The sequence below is a fragment of the Juglans microcarpa x Juglans regia genome, chromosome 7D (genome assembly GCF_004785595.1).
Source record: "Juglans microcarpa x Juglans regia isolate MS1-56 chromosome 7D, Jm3101_v1.0, whole genome shotgun sequence".
NCBI lineage: Eukaryota > Viridiplantae > Streptophyta > Magnoliopsida > Fagales > Juglandaceae > Juglans > Juglans microcarpa x Juglans regia.
Window position 1 is genome coordinate 11,088,760 of NC_054606.1, and position 16,968 is coordinate 11,105,727.

Below are 16,968 nucleotides of genomic sequence, written 5' to 3' on the forward strand. Positions count from 1 at the left end.
TTTCAGTATCCTTGCCCCCACATTGCAACCATTATGCATGTGTGTAGTCCCCACAATTATTCCTTTTCATCAACTATACTATTACTAGGTATCGACTCTATCCCAAAAAAGCTAGGCAATATAGACACACTTGGTTTGCTAGAGTTCAGAGTACTTGAGATGAGATGGTTCCTTTCTGTTGAGGTATGGGTCATTGGTATAATATTTTAATGGAGGGACTAAATTAAAACTTGTTGATAGCTTACTTAATCACACTTCTTGCACCACACGTCTTCTAGGTCGAAGGGTTTAGGTTCAATGAGCTATTAAGATGATAAAATAGCTAAGTGATATAACACAATTTTAGAGATCAAGGCATGATGAAAAGTATACATTGCAATTTTATTTTATTTTATTTTATTTTTGTAATTGGAGAGTGCAACGTGCCAAATTATTAGGTAACATATAACAAAAATGTGAAAAATAGTGTAAAGTTTGTTTATCCTTTATATAATAGCTGCTGTTTCTTATTGGCAAGTTGTATAATTGACATTAGTGGTCTCGATTGTTTTCATAACTCATCTCAACTCATTTCATCTAATTATTATAACTTTTTCAAATTACTATATAAAATAAAATAAACAAATCAATTTTTTCAAATCCTAAAATAAAAATAATATTAAAAAAATATATTCTAACAATATTTTATTTAACTTTTTACTTTTGTTTAAATTCATCTCATCTTATCTGTGAAAACAAACGAGACTTAATCATTTTAATTTATTTCCTTCCTAAGTAAAGTTCTTTGTTAAATGAAGTAGAGAATAACAGATAGATGTGATGGTGCAGAGTGATCCTCGCTTGTTTAGGACCAATGAAATTATGAAGGTATTGCCAATGGAGGATAGTTAAGTGATTTGCTTTCTGAAAAAGTACATTTTACCATCTCCAACTACATCTTCTGCAATGAGACCACAAAACCATCAAATTTTATTCTCTAAACTATTAGTTACCTTGCAATTTACTCAGTCATAGATTAGGTAATTAGATTATTGAAAATTAATAGGTGATATGACATGAACAATTGGGATTAATTTAAAGGGAGAAAAAAAAATGTAATTTGTGTTTGGAATTAGGGGTAAAATGGTAATTTTGATAAGATAATGGTCAACCGGCAAAAGAAGTGTAAGTATGGGGTAAAATTTAATTTCCCTTCTTCTTTTGCAGCAAGACCACGAGAACTAAACCTACTTTCTTTTGTCCTAAAGAAGTTCTTTGATCTTTCTGAGGTAACTTATATTAATGTTAGAAAATTATTCAAATAATTAGAACTATTTTCTTTCTTTAACATTTCTTTAAAAAAAAAAAAGAAAGAAAGAAAGGTTGAAAGATTTTGGATTTCTAGAGAGAGAGAGAGACAGAGAGAGAGAGATGAAAAAAAGGGAAGATGTTTTCACTATGTTTGAGATTTTGATTGATCAATCAATTCATGGAAGGCATGTACGTTGAGCATTACCTCCCTCAAATATATCCTAAGACTCGTGGCATGATCCTACTTCCTTCTGCAATGATTTATCTTATAATCTGTCATCGATGCTATAACTTTATCACCTACCACTTGTCTTCTTCATCAACTAAAATTCAACCACGCGGCTGAAGTTGGGAGCACTTCACCTAAAGCCTCTATTTGAAGAGTGGAGAGGGGGAGGGCATTTGTGTAGACCTCTCGTTGTAGATAGGGTATTCCTCCCTTAAAGAGTCTCAATGATCGAGTGGCAGAAGCCTTCTCAATTCTCACTCTATTCTCCAATTAAGTCGGGTGGAGGAAGTTTCCTTCCACCCATTATCGAGGAGCGATGTCCTTAACATTCAAAATCTTAACATGACGTGTCAAGTTTTTAACATATGTCAAAGTTTTCATTAGCTGTCACGTGATTACCAAACCAGTTACGAAGTTGTTAGTCATTCGTTCATAGGTGAGAACATAGACACTACATCATACGATGGAGCATATGCACCAAGGCGCCCCACTTTGTACTTTTTAAACTTAGAAAAATCACAATTTATCTGCCTAAACTACCGCTACTTCTTTATAATAAATGTATTTACCAAACTATCAAAATGTATTTATTCTTCATTGATATTTGATGATTAAGATAATTAGAAAATATGCGTTACGGTACGGTCTTCAACGGATGAGTACTAATGGGAGGGAATAAATTTGAGGCAACGAACGAAAACCATCTCTTTATTTATAAACATCTTCCCACTTAGAAAGAGAAACTCCTGCTTCTCTCTTGAAAAGTTACTAATTTTTTTCGATCAGTGCTTCCATCCTTCTCTCTGTTCCTTTTTTAGTACATGCCTGTGTATAAATTTTTTTACTAGTATTTTTATTCCCTCCTCTCTACTGGGCTCAACTTTGGTTAGATCTTTCACACTCCGGTGACTGACTGTCTACACGCGCCCCACCTCCTAACCCCCAATTACCAATCTATCTGGACGAACTGGAACCGTAGAAAAAATCTCGACGCGCCAAAATGCATCTTACGGCTACACACATCGTACCAATAGATTCACCACTTCAAGCTCTTCCAGATCTGACCCACCCCATCTCACAATCACTGGTGCATGGAAACAAAGCACCACCATAGGCGAGCGTGAAGAAAATTGGTCTGCCGCAATCCACCCCATTCAATGTCGGTGTTCCTACTTAGTTTCTGCTTCACCCAACTGATGATTTTGAAAAAAAAAATACAAATCTTTTCAAAAAAACATTTCACAATAATAAACTACGATGCACCTTCAGCATCCACCATCTTCAGCAGTGGTATCATAGTTTGCACATTTGTGCGAACTATAAAGACGCCCTCTTTGTAGGATATGGATGAAGACCAAATTTTTAGACTTAAAACCTGATTTCTTTTTCACTTTTACGTTGTGATTGTTGTAATAAGATGTTTGTTGGAAAGCCTCACCTCACCCCCTTCTCATGTATCTCATTTTCCCTTTTTTAATGAAATATTTGCTTACTTAGAAAAAAAAAATGATAATTTGAGACGACGGGTAAAGTAAAATTGTAAAAGAGTGCTCATTTGAGGAATTAAAGTGTAATTTTCCCTTTAAACATTAAAAAAAAAAAAAGCTAAAATGGTTATAGCTCAATAATTTTTGTCGTGAAATTGATGAGAAATATTACAAGTTCTTTGAATTTCAAATGTTGCAGAACTCGCATCTTAAATTTGACAAAATAAAAATCCAGATTTTAAATTCCAAAACCAAATAACACAAGGTGCATTTATCATAATTTCCCTAAAGAAACTAGAAAATTAATTCCTCCGTACAGCACAAATAACCATAGAAAAAAAAAAAAGTTAATTCCGGACGTTAATAGGCAGGTACATGAATTTATTTATTTATTTACTACAATATTAATACTTCCCACAATTGTATCAGAGATCTCAAAATAAATTTTATATTAAAAAAATAATAAATGTAGGGTTTCAGGATCAAACTTTTTTCGTAGTGATTTTAGAGGATCTGCCACCGCTTTCCTCTCATATAATTATTATAATTTTTTAAAATTTTAAAATAAAATTAAAATTAAAAATTAAAAAATTATTTTTTAATAATTTTTTATTTAATTTTTTTGAAACTAAAAAAATAAAAAATACTGTAAATCTTTATTCCTTTCCTAAAGACTTTGAGGCTAAATTAAAGGTTTCTTACCTCAAAACTTTGATACCAAAAGAGAGAAACAAAGAACAAGCAGATCAAATCAAAATCCCAGAGAAAACAAGGAGAAGAGCCGAAGAGAGGGATTCAGAAAAGCAAAGCAACATAAATATCAACTAGCGACAGCTTGTCCAAACATGGTAGTAACAAGAGTAAAGTTTAAGCAGCTTTAGCTGTACAAGCCAAATAAATGTGGGTCAGATCATGCAGAAGACCAGCCAGATCTCCATCAACCTCAACCTCACCTTCTTTGATCTCTGCAAGCACTCTCTCAAGGAATCTTTGAGTACCCATTTCTTGATTTGCATGAGGCTCCGCCAAGGACTGTGACCTCTGCCTCTTTATGGCCTCCCTTCTGCGATCATGATCTGCCATTCTACACCGAAAGTAAAGAAAAAAGAAAGATGTAAATCATTGTATTCTGAGAGAGAGAGAGAGAGAGGCGGACAGGAAAAAAAAAAAACATACTCCATAGAGAAAGAGAGGGGATGAGCAATCCCTGAAACACAAAGAGGAAGGCCATAGGAGCCATGGAGATTCGACATGGACTGCATCTTGAATCGGGTAGCGAATTTGAGGAACTGGGGCTATATGAAGAAGAAGAAATGTTATAGGGTTTTGGTTTTAACTGTGTAAAGTTTCGGGGATTTATGTTATGTGGGGGATGTGTTGGTATGATCTCTATCCATCTGTGCTGCAGTGTCTCCCTCCTGACATTAAAGAGCAGTTACATCCTTGGAAGGTGTAATTTGACCATCAGAGAAGTCATATATCTCGTTATTATAAATTTTTTAAATTTTTATATAAAATATAATAAATAATTTAATTTTTTTAAAAATTTAATTTAATTTTTTTAAAAATTTAATTTAATTTTTTTAAATTTTAAAAAAATATTAATATTAAAAAATAATATTTTAAATTTTTATCTAAAATAAAAAAATTTCATCTCACTATTTAAATTTTTGCACAAAATATTACTTTTAACAAAAAAAAAGAAACTCTATTTATTTTTAGTTTTTATTATGGTATATTAAAATTTATTTTTTAAATTAAATTATATTTTAATGATATAAAATTTTTTAAATATAATTATTTTGAATTTAATGGTGCTGCAAAAGAAAAATATTCATTTATATAGAAGATTCTCAGTAAATAAATTCAAAAATTGACATATTTTTAATACGGGTGGGCAGCTCCCCCACATGGGCGGGTGGGCTATCCCGCTCCGCCCATGCTGGGGGTTGGGGTCCGACCCCCCCCCAGCCCCGCTCCTCTCCACATATATATATTTTTTATTTATATATATTAATATATAAAAATAAATATATTGTATATAGATATATACAATTTATTAAAGACTTAAAATTATATTCAAGTTATTGGATTGATTTGGTCTTCTAGGCCAATCTTTATATAGGAGACCAAGGTAATACAATAATCATTCTTAAATAATGTGGGACTTACTATTATAAAGGTTGGCCTAGGAGGCCAAATCAATTTAAAATCTAAGTCTAATGAGTTTAAGGTTTTTTTATATTTATAAATTTTAATTTATTATTTAAATTATATTATAATTTGAGTCTAAAAAATATTTTTAGACCAAATTTTTTTTTTTAAACGCAATGGGGTGGCCTAAGCGGGGGCAGGGCGGATGGGATTTTTTCCCCTGCCCCCTGGCACCAAGGCGGGGGAAAAACCCCAAACCCCCGCATGGTGCGGGGCAGGGTGCGGGGCGGGGGGTACCCTCCCCCGCACCGCACCATGCGGGTATCACCCCAAATTTTTAATGTGCCACTTCATATTCTAAAATTAATTAATGTGCTACCTCATATTACAAAAAAAAAAAAAAAAAAAAAATTAATTCAAGCGTTATAGACCTTACAAATTATAGATGAGAAAAATAGATAGACACGTAAGATAACAATATTTATTATTTATATAATATTGGGGCCCCTATATTGAGTCGACTTTGATCCTTGATGTACCATGCTTTGCAGAATTCAACTAGAATATTATGTATTGAGAAATGTTAAACACAATACTATTTGGCATCATCCTCTAACATGATATTAAATAATTATAAAATTATTTATTATTTATTACTTATCATGTAATTATTAAATGCTAAACAAGATGATGGTGAGGAAATGATAATTAAGAGGATGGTGAGTGTAATTTTTTTAAATATATTTAGATAGTAAATTGAGATGAGATGAGATGAGTTGAGATAAAGTTAAAAATTAAATAAAATATTGTTAGAATATTATTTTTTAATATTATTATTGTTCTGTGATTTGAAAAAGTTGTATTATTAATTTGTATGAGAACGTGAGAAAATTGTAATGATTAGATAAGATAAAATAAGATGAGTTGAGATCAACTCTAAATCCAAATGGAGCAAATACAAGAGACAAAACAATGGATCCAAAAATTTTCCATGGGAGTTAGTATTTTATATAGTTTAAAACTCTTACAGGAATTAAGTTTTGAGTAATGATACTCAGACAATACATTTGACAACATATTTTATAATACATATTTTAAAATGAGGGTATTTTTATAAAGTGATGTTACTTTTATAAAGTGTTTTACTAAATTACCTTTTATTTTAAAATATATTTGTATAATATGTTGTGAATAGTAATTTATATTTATCATTTTTCTTAAGTTTTCATGTACCCAAAAGTTATTATTTTGTATGAAGTATCTTCATGATTACTTATTGGTCTCCTAAACAACTCTTTTCTTAAGTTTTGACCCAATGATTAGGGGTGCAAGAAAAGATTGAGAAATCGATCCAATTGGACTGAATTGGTCTGGTCAATTCGGTTTAATGGTTCGGTCGATTTTGGCTCTCTCATCTAAATTTTTTTTTAAAATCAGATAGTTCTCGGTTCTCATGATTTTGGAACCAAATTACTATTAAGTTATCTACATGTTATTATTTAACTTACATATATATATATATATATATATATATATATATATATATATGTGTGTGTGTGTGTGTGTTAATTATCAAACCTATCATATGTAGTGTATAAGACATATTAGTATATTATACAGCACTTAATAATTAGATTATATGCATGATATTTTGATCTAAAATAATGTTGGCTCTAAAACTCATATTTCGGCTAAAAAAAATTATTCATTTGGTTTCAAAAAACTAGTCTAACAAAAAAAATCCTAAAACCAAGTTGCTCCTATAAAACCAAACCGAACAATAAAAAATAAAAAATTCTGGTTCCCTACGTGATCTGATTCGTTCCTGTTCTCAAAATCTTAAAACTGACTTAGAGCATTGGCAATGGTTAAAATTTAGTTAGAATGTTGTATTTTGGCTATAACATGAATTTGTAACTAGATTAGTCCACATTGGATTAGCTATCTTAAAGTTTAAATAATAATAAAATATTATATATTTTAATAATATATATTTTTTAATATTTTACAAATTTAATTAATAACTTTATTAAAAAATAAAATTATTATTTTTCAATTATTTTTTCACTCAACCTAATTATTCAATAAATATATTTTGCCAACCATTCACCCAACAATCATATATACAAAATAGTCCACTAATCCATCAAAACAGTCCACTAATTACAAAACAATCTACTAATTACAAAAATAGTCTACTAATTAGCAAAGCATATTGCAATAGTTACAAAAACAGTTCACTAATCCATCAAAATAGTCCACTAATCCAACAAAATAGTCCACTAACCCATCAAAACAGTCCACTAATTACAAAAACAATATACTAATTAGCAAAGCAGTCCATACCACAGTCCATTAATTTAGTTGCTACCCAGCCACATGTTTATGCAGCTCACATGTGGCTGGGCAGCCACTAAAATTTCTAAAAAAGTCTTCACTAACAATATTATTTGTTAGACACTTCCATAAGGTGTCGAAGGAGAAGTAGTAGATGTACCTCCGGAACGGGATCTCCATTCCTCAAAAATTTTGAGTTGAATATGGCCAAAATATTGTTGCTACATGGCATTCATACCACTTAGATCTAGCAGAATCATCTTTGCCTCGAACTTCATCTTCTTTTGTTCAAATGTTATTGATTTTTCTAGGTCTGCCTTCAACACAGAATTTATACGCTCTTGCATGGATGTCGTTCTATCCTCGGTCATTTTAGCTAAGGCAATCTTGATCTCACTATTGTTGCCTTCCATCGACTTTCGTTTCTTCTCTCTTTCTTTTTTAGCTTTTTTGCCTGGAGGTCTCTCAGCAAGAACCTCCACGTCCTCCTCAGCTATGTCAACAGCTACTTCACCAAACACTTTTTCTACTGGCCTTCTCTTCTTACCAACAGTAGAGATGTGTTGCTGCCATTTTGGTTGGTGTCTTAGAAGACACCAACAGTGTTCTATTGTGAAATTAGAGCCTACCATCTCTTTGTACAACATCTTTGCCTTCTCAATCTACAAAGGTGAAAAAATATTTGTTAGTTCATAAGCAAGTCTATCACAAATTGCATGAATGGTGGAAGATGATACATACCTTGTCTTGCTCCGTGATGATACATACCTTGTCTTGATTCGTTGCACCAGTCGGGTGCAATGACTCTACTTGTGCTAGAAATGCATAAAATTTATTTGTCCATTTTTTAATCGTAGACCACAAATTCATCAAAGAACCCTCAGAACGGTTGGCAATGTTTGATTTTTTATATTCATGATAAAATGTGGTAATTCTTTCCCATATTTGACTGGACTTTTGATCAGTACTCTTTATCGCATCGATGCTAATGTTGAGCCAAGCGAAGACGAGGAGGTTATCCTCTTCAACAGTGAAAGATGCACCTCTATGAACTTTTTTTGAAGGATGCCTCTGTTCACCGTCGTTAGGGGTTGCTTGGACAACAACATTACCATGTTGCGTTGGGGCGCTATTACAACACCCTCCTCCACTTTGCAATAGAGTAGTGAAGAATGGGTCATCATCAAAATGTGTGTCCATACTTGAAAAATATTAAATTTTCAAGGAGTCAGAGAAGTTGGCCAATATTCAAGTCGAATATTAAATTCTCAGCATCATATTGTTGTATTATATACTATTTCATCATAGAATATTGCAGTATCTTAGCATCATGAAATATCTCAGCATCATATTGCATAAACAAAGGAAATTGAATAATGAAAACCAAAGGAATAAGAGGTACAAATGTTATTTTGTAATATGAAAATTTTATAACAACAAACATCCATTCCATAACATATATGATATTATATATTGTCCATAAACAACAAACATCCATTTAGTGGGGTATCTATTTTTAGAGAATGCACATAGAAGAGGGAGAGAAGAATGTGAACAAATACAAATACCAATAATTTCTGGGTAGTTTGAAAAGAAATGGAAAAAATAAGCACAAAAACTCAACATGGTTGAACACTACTCAGAAATCAATCACAAGATTATCTTAACAAATACCAATAATAATTTCTAGGTAGTTTGAAAAGAAATGAAAAAAATAAGCACAAAAACTCAACATGTCTCAACACTACTCAGAAATCAATATTCCCAAGTCTTGGGCTGACTAATTAATATTCCCAAGTCTTTTGTCAATATATATATATATATATATATATATATGCTGTATGATTCATAAAACAAAAGCAGTGGACATTAGTGGATATGATGTGGTCCAAATCTTAAAAGGAGTTGAATATCCTTGAGGCTCCACATTTCAATACTTAATAGTTTTCACACATTTCAAATGATACATATATAGGGGCTTTAGGTAGGCTCATTAGACCCTTATAGGCTTTGAAAACAAGTTGCAATCACGAAACCCATTGTAGGCATGTATGATGTTCCTATTACAAAGTTGAATACACGTTTGAGTTCATATGTATAGACCATACATGGCAATAATATCTTCTGATTAACTTCAGCACATTCTCATTCATTTCTCTGTTACTCAGCCCTTACATTTGATAGCACCACAAGTGAGGTCTTGGACTATATGGTGGTTAATTTTTGTGTTTTGAAGTTATATGAACAATCTTGTTTTTCATTTGGCAAAATACCAAATATTTGAAGAGCAGGAATAGGTTGATCACAAAGTGGGATAAGACTAATCACAATCACATATTTGCAATAACAGAATACCAATCACAGGAATTCCACTCACAGAATACCAATCAACGCATTTCAATAACCAACAACATTGCACAAACTTTGAATCCAATTAATAAAACCCTCAAAAATCTCCACAAATCAGGACTATATATACATCCCCCAAATATATATTGTATAAATTGCACACACTCTGCAAAACAGATCATCCATACCTAAACCTGGACGTGGGATCGACTGCTTTCACGAGCGTGCCACACGGTCTAGTGAAAATCGCCTCCAACTCTGGTATTGTAAAACCCAAAAATTTCATCATGTGAAAGCAAAGAAATCTGAGTGTGTGTGCGTTTAAACAATAGGGGATGTGAGACCCCGTGAGTAAGACAGAGAGTGAGTGAGAAAACTTACCACCAGCTGACACTTCCAGTGAGGAGAAGACCTGCTATGTTTTGGGAGTTTCGGGAGAAGGCGGAAAAGGGCGAAAAAGAGAAGAGGAGAAGGGAGTTTCGGAGAAACAAAGAAAAGAGCGAAGAAGAGAAGAAGAGAAGAAGAGGAGAGAAAGAAAAGGACGGAAGAGAAGAAGATAAGGGAGTTTCGGGAGAGAAGGTTCGGGAGAAAGAAAGAGAAGCGCAACGAAGAAAGGAAGAGAAGGGGTTTCGAGAGAAAGAAAAAAATAAAGAAGAAATGGGTTTCGGGAAGAAGACAGAAGGTCGAAGAAGAAAGGAAGAGAATGGGTTTTGGGAGAAAAAAAAAATAAAGAAGAAATGGGTTTCGAGAAAAAGACAGAAGGTCGAAAAAGAAAGGAAGAGAATGAGTTTCGCGAGAGAAAAAAAAAATGGAAGTTTCGGGAAGAAGACACAGAAAAACCTAGGGAAAGAATTTAGCGGGAAGCAAGAAATGATAAAATAAAAATTTGATGCGTGTGCAGTAGCTTGCCAAGTCTGGCGAGGGGTGAAGATTTACTGTAGCATAAATGTTAAACTTTGGATGTTTAGCTAGGCCAATGTGGATGTTTTTTTTCATATTTACTTTCAATTTAGACATGCAATGGCAAATGGCTAGTCCATTGCCAATGCTCTTAGACCATTTCAATTCATCAGTATGTCTAAAACCGGATTGGACCAAACCAAATTAATTACACCTTTGCCAATAGAGGTGTAACCGGTGATCCGGTTTTGAACAAAATTTAAGACCAAACCGATATACTGGTTTTGCATTTTAGAAAATCGATTTAACACCCGTTATCCTCCTAAACTGATACCTCCGATTTTACCGGTTCCAGTCTAGTTTGGTTCAGTTTTTCGATTCTAATAAAATTTAAGACCAAACTGATATATACTGGTTTTGCATTTTAGAAAATCGATTTAACACCCGTTACCCTCCTAAATTGATACCTTTGGTTTTACCGGTTCCGGTCCAATTCGGTTCAGTTTTTCGATTCTAATAATATTAGTATTAGGGTATAAAATGTAATTAATATACCAATATATATTAGTATTACTAATGTATTATGTATTTATTAAAATGAATATGTTGAGAATTTATTAGGCCATAAAATGTTATTAATATATATATTTTATGTTTAAAGCATATGATCAAATAAATTTTCATGTTTAAAATTAAAATTTTATGTTATAAATTATAATAACATTATCTTATATATAATTATAATTTATATTATTATATATAAAAATTATATATAATATAAAAAGATTTATAATATTAAACAAATTAATTTAAAATATATTGTATAGTGAATTGGTATGGTCCTAAGAAGTATGGAATGGGAACCGGACCGGTACCGGCCAGTTTTGGAACTAAGGGAACCAATCCCGAACCAGACCGGTTCCACCAGTTCAGATTTGTCCGGACCGGTTTTCTGATTAATTTTTACACCCTACCTACCAATGATTCTAGAGGGAAAAAAGGAACATAAGTTCGAGTTGTATACAAAATACCAAGTCTTCTAAATACAGGCTCCCGAAATGATTACCTCACCATTATTGAAATCTAAGGTCATGTTTGGTTTAAAAATATTTTTAAGATTTTTTATTCAATTATTACCCAATAATTATCTAAACACAATGCGCATCATTTAAATAGTAATATTTAATTTGTAAGATTCAAATTTTAATATTTATCTTTCAAATCAAATTATATCATGAAAGCACTTTATTAGATATGTTATCCACACATACTCATAAAATAGAATTTTTCAACACAAAAATAATATAACTTTTACAAATTCAAAAATAAGAATACTCTTTAAAAACTATATTAGAAAAATTTTCTTAATTCTATCTATTCAGTTTCACAAATTCCAATATAACACTTACTTAAATTCAACTTAAAGTTAGACTGAACTCAGCTGAGCTTGGAAACTAAGCGCAGCCTTTTCAAAAATTCCTCCTCATTTTCTAAATTTCAATCTTAAGAAATGATCAAAATTTTCAGTGCATGTTGGTTGGATGATAGAAAAATGGATTTTCTTCTCTTTTATCCTATTCTTAAATGTTTTAGATAATAATCTAAACCAAATTACAGACATTTGCAACCAATTTATTTGCAGTAATCGACTACGAAGAAAAGAAACTCTTGCCTTACGCTCTCAAGATGATGGGTACCACTTAGGAAAATATAAACCCCTTTGCTAACATAAGCAATTGAGATTTTACTCACTGGCTTGACCAGTGGGCTTTTTGATAAATCCATTTCGGATCCTTAGTCCTGGACCTGGGCCATGATTTCAGCCCTATTATGCAACAAAAACATCCAAACATTCACACAAACCTTTCAATCATCAGTATTTCCAAAATAAACTCCAAATATCAATGCTTTGTGAAACACAACGACCTTAATTTAAGAGAGATGGAAATAATGCCCCCTTGTAAGCTACTTTTTGGATGTAAATCCTATAAAAAATGTCTACAGATATTATTTTTACCTATCACGGGAAGAATTTTGGTGATCCACACAAATAATGAAATCCAACCAGTAATAAAGAGATTTTAAGAGAAATGTTTCATCCATAAAGAGATTTTACAAAGTTAAAATTACAAACTGACGTGACTTCATATCGTATATCAGATTGTGAAGCTCATTTTATTGTAAAGTAAACTTGACGTATCACATCATGTTACATCAATATTTGAATCTACTTTTACAATATCCCTCTGTAGATTTAGCTTTTTTTTTTTTCAAAATTTAAATCATCATCCATCAAAATCTTAAGCATTTGTGTACATATTAATAACTTATTTTTTAAATATAATATTCTCTCTTTTTTATTACTACAAGGGGATGTTTCACGATTAGTTATAATCTCCACAGTCGCGTTCTTTTTTTAATATAATTAAGGAAGAAAATGAAGACATAGATTCTTTTTTTAGGAAAGAGGACGGTACCTCAATTGTATTGATTATCCTTACTTATGGCAGATGAATAATTTTTACAAAAATGAAAAACTTGGAGGTTATAAGAATAGAAAAGATAAAGCTCAAAACCAAGTTTCTAAAAGTTGGGAAAGAGAAACATAAAGGAAAAGTATAACAAAATTAAGTAATAATCTTGGCAATTAGTGTGGAATAGACAAAAGACTTGCACGATCCAGAGAGAAAAAAATAATCATATGTTTAGGGAGTTGAAGAAGACAAAAATATACTTACCGTGTATGTATCCTTTTGCATCGTAATTGATTAGGTTTTCAGCAAGAGCATTACCTTATCTGTATACATGATTGATATGCCATGTTTGGGAAGTGAGATGAGTTTCATCTCAATACTTCTCATAATTTTCTAAACAAACATCACTCAAACACAAAACATCTTTCAATTTTAAATTTTCAACTTTTTCATTTGATCATTACCTAATCATTATAACTTTTTCAAACGTCTAAACAAAACACAAAAAATAATACAATTTTTTCAAATTTCAAAACAAAATAATATTCAAACAATTTTTTAACTTTATAATATTTTTGTTCAACTTCTCTCTCTTTTTTCAAAATCCATTAAAACATCTTAACTCAAATCATTTCACTACTAATAATAGAATTCTCATCTGATCTCATTATCCAAACATGCATTAAAAGGAAAAAAGTTCTTGAAATATACAATATCGTCCCATATATTGGTGCAATTCCAAGGGAGAAAAATTCTTAATTAAGCCAATTAACAACAATAAGAGAATCGGTCTCAATAATCAAGTCAAAAGTACTTAGTTCATACCATAAATTTAAACCAATTCTCAAAACTGACAATTTAGCAAAAGTGTTTGTGCTTGTACCCAAAAAATAAGAAAAACCTACAATGATAAAGCATTTATGAGAACGTAAAATACCACCATAACCAGCATTCCCAGAGTTACCTTTTTGAAACACTGTCAATGTTCAACTTTAAAGTACCTAAAGGAAGTGGAATTCATTTGACTAAAATAGGCCATTTGGCTCAGACAATTAATCGAAGATGTGTAAAAAGTTGAGAACCTCTGTGTTTTTCTTACGAGTGTGAGTTTTGAGTTTTAGAAGATGATTGAGCAAAAAGACCGGATTGATCAATACCCTTAAATGAGGACCATCAATGGATAGTTATATCCTTCCAACAACTATTGTCTAAAAGGGTATGACCAAAAGCCGGAAAGAAGTAGTCCCAAATGTTCTTTGCAAGAAGACGTGATTTGCAATTTCATAAGATCCTTCCAATCAAGAAGAGCACTTTGAGGCCATAGGGATATCACATTGTTGTATCTAGTCATCAAGGGAGATACCATAATGCAAAAACTTCCAAACAAAAGCAGAAGTCTTGATGAGAAAGGTTTGATTCCAAACAAAACTCAAGGCATTGGTCTGAGGGAGATGACCCTAAGAAAATTTCTACTTGGTTTATAAGAGAACTTGCCATCAGGAGACTATTTCCAGTAACATTGCAACCTGGTTTAAGCATGATACGATGTTGAGTAACCTCTTGAACCAGAGCGGTATCATACAAAGAAGAGACCATTGACATGTTCCAACCATGGATGTACAAACCTCTTTTAGATGAAGATGATGATTGGTGATATGGAAGCCCATATGAGCTAAGAACTATTTCCAGCCCAATTATTATATCAGAAATTAAGGACGCCCTCCTTAATGTTCCAACAGCTAAAATGATAATTTTTTGTTGCAACAGTATCAAGGGAGAGAGCGTTCCTCATGCCTTTTTTTATTGAGAAATGTAGCCCAGAGAGAAGTAGAAGTGAGAAAACATCAAGCTAACTTCCAGTGAAGGGCCTGCGGGACGTCATGCAAATTTCTAATACCCAAGCCTCCCTCAAGGGTGGGATGGCAAAAAGACGCTAGGATATCCGGTTTTTCCTATTGTGACCATTGGCCTCACTCGAGAAAAAAGTGGCAAAAGATTTATGAATGGAATCAATGAGTTTTTTGGAGGATTGAGCACGGAGAGTATATGGACAGGGATGGAGATAAGGACATATTTAATCAGAGTAAGCTTACCACCCGTGGATAAAAGACAACCTTTCCATCCAGCCTTTTTTTTTTAATTTGTTCAAGATGGAATGAAAGGATAAATGGAAAGCTTACTACGAGATAGCTAGGGAGCACCAAGGTGAATGATAGGAAGCTTACCTTCGTTGTAACCCTTCGTGAGACAAATTATAATATTATTTCTTGTTTGGGAGGAATTTTATGTAGTTGAAGACACTTTTAGAATGATTGATTTATTGTTTCGAGATATTCTCATAAAAAGTAAGAAGAATTTTTTATAGTTGAAAAACACTTTTGAAATGATTGATTTTTTGCTACGAGATATTATCATAAAGAATAAATATAGATAGAAGTCACTATTGGGAGCATTCATTTTGTACACATGACGTGGCATTATCTAGACCACACATCTCTCCAAGTGAGTGTTGTGAACAATCAACTAGAAGCAGCCATGCAGTGAATGCAATGTGTGCACTGCTACAATAACTTCTCTCTAGCATTACTCTATCATAAAAAGTAAAGAAGGACATAACATAGCTATATACATAGTTAGCCAAGTGATAGGATTGTCAAGGGAGTAGTCAGTCATCATCAATTGGCGGTGGTGCCGAATTTCAAATTAAGAAAAAAAAAACTCTTGTTTTCAATAATTAAAATCAATATTAATCATGTAAGAATATTTCTATATACATAAGCAGTAACTTATAATCGATCGCAAGGTTAAACAAAAAGCAAATATATATAGCTCAAACCATACATACAAAAGCAAACACATGATGAGAAAACAAAATCATCACAAACATAATAATGCCAAATATTTTTGTCTACAAGATAAAAAAATCCAACCAACGGTAAAGTACGTAATTTAATTTACAGCAAAATGATATCACCTAATTATTTCTAATGGTGGCATTTTCCAAGCCAGCTTGTTTAATTCTTTGTCCTCAAAAGATAACAAAAATGACAAAATAGCTGATCGTGTGCTAAATATAATATATATATATATATATATATATATCTTATATATTAAAAGCGTGACATATGAATAGGAATGAATAGTATTTTTGTTTAACACTTTATAATCTACTTATGCCCTTGTGTAACTGATTGTTATTACAGTTATACCCCTGAATGCTTTGTACACGATGAATAGTTTTTTTTTTGTCCAATTTTGCCCTCTGTTTTCTCAAATTCCCATCATTTTATGTTTTTCTTTCCCTCACCGACTATGTAAAGTGTATTTTTACGGTGTTTCATTTGTCTCTTTACAACTTTCTTCTTATCCAAACGTTGGTCGAAATCTCTTTTCTTTTACTTTCTCACGTTTCCAATGTCTTTTACTCCCAATTTTATCAACGTTGGAATTTCTATTCTTGCCTGTGAATCTCGCCATTACGTGGGTATGAGTTTTTTTTCGTCTCTCTTCTGAATTGAAGCTCTTTGGATTTTTAGAAGCTGTGTAGAAAACTCACATGTATAATCCAGCACCTTCCTTCGAAATAATGTGATCAATAGACATGCATCAACTTGGATAAAACTAGTCATCAAATTATACAAAATAAATACTATATAATATATGTTTAGATCTAAAAAAAATTGGCGATGAGACGATTTAACTATTAACAAACACCAAATCGAATGAAACAAGAATTATATAATATCTG

At 32.1% G+C, this 16,968-nt stretch overlaps 1 protein-coding gene and 1 long non-coding RNA gene across 2 annotated transcripts; one reads left to right on the forward strand and one right to left on the reverse strand.

The window, feature by feature from the left end:
- The first annotated feature begins 850 nt into the window (after positions 1-850).
- On the forward strand, positions 851-15,803 carry LOC121239171. Its single transcript, XR_005935251.1, has 3 exons — positions 851-867; positions 13,209-13,219; positions 15,640-15,803. It is a non-coding gene; the product is annotated as an uncharacterized LOC121239171 (long non-coding RNA).
- On the reverse strand, positions 3,801-4,441 carry LOC121239170. Its single transcript, XM_041136326.1, has 2 exons — positions 4,183-4,441; positions 3,801-4,090 (listed from the first exon to the last, which is right to left on the reverse strand). The coding sequence occupies exons 1-2, from the start codon at positions 4,266-4,268 to the stop codon at positions 3,874-3,876; spliced, it is 303 nt and encodes a 100-aa protein (XP_040992260.1). The 5' UTR covers positions 4,269-4,441; the 3' UTR covers positions 3,801-3,873.
- Positions 15,804-16,968: the final 1,165 nt, after the last annotated feature.

What these genes read in the sequence shown, in the direction of transcription:
- LOC121239170 (XM_041136326.1), bottom strand. Translation starts at nt 4,268, where the DNA reads ATGCAGTCCATGTCGAATCTCCATGGCTCCTATGGCCTTCCTCTTTGT. An exon ending in CCCCTCTCTTTCTCTATGGA is followed by an intron (nt 4,091 to 4,182) that starts GTATGTTTTTTT and finishes CTTTCGGTGTAG; the next exon opens with AATGGCAGATCATGATCGCA.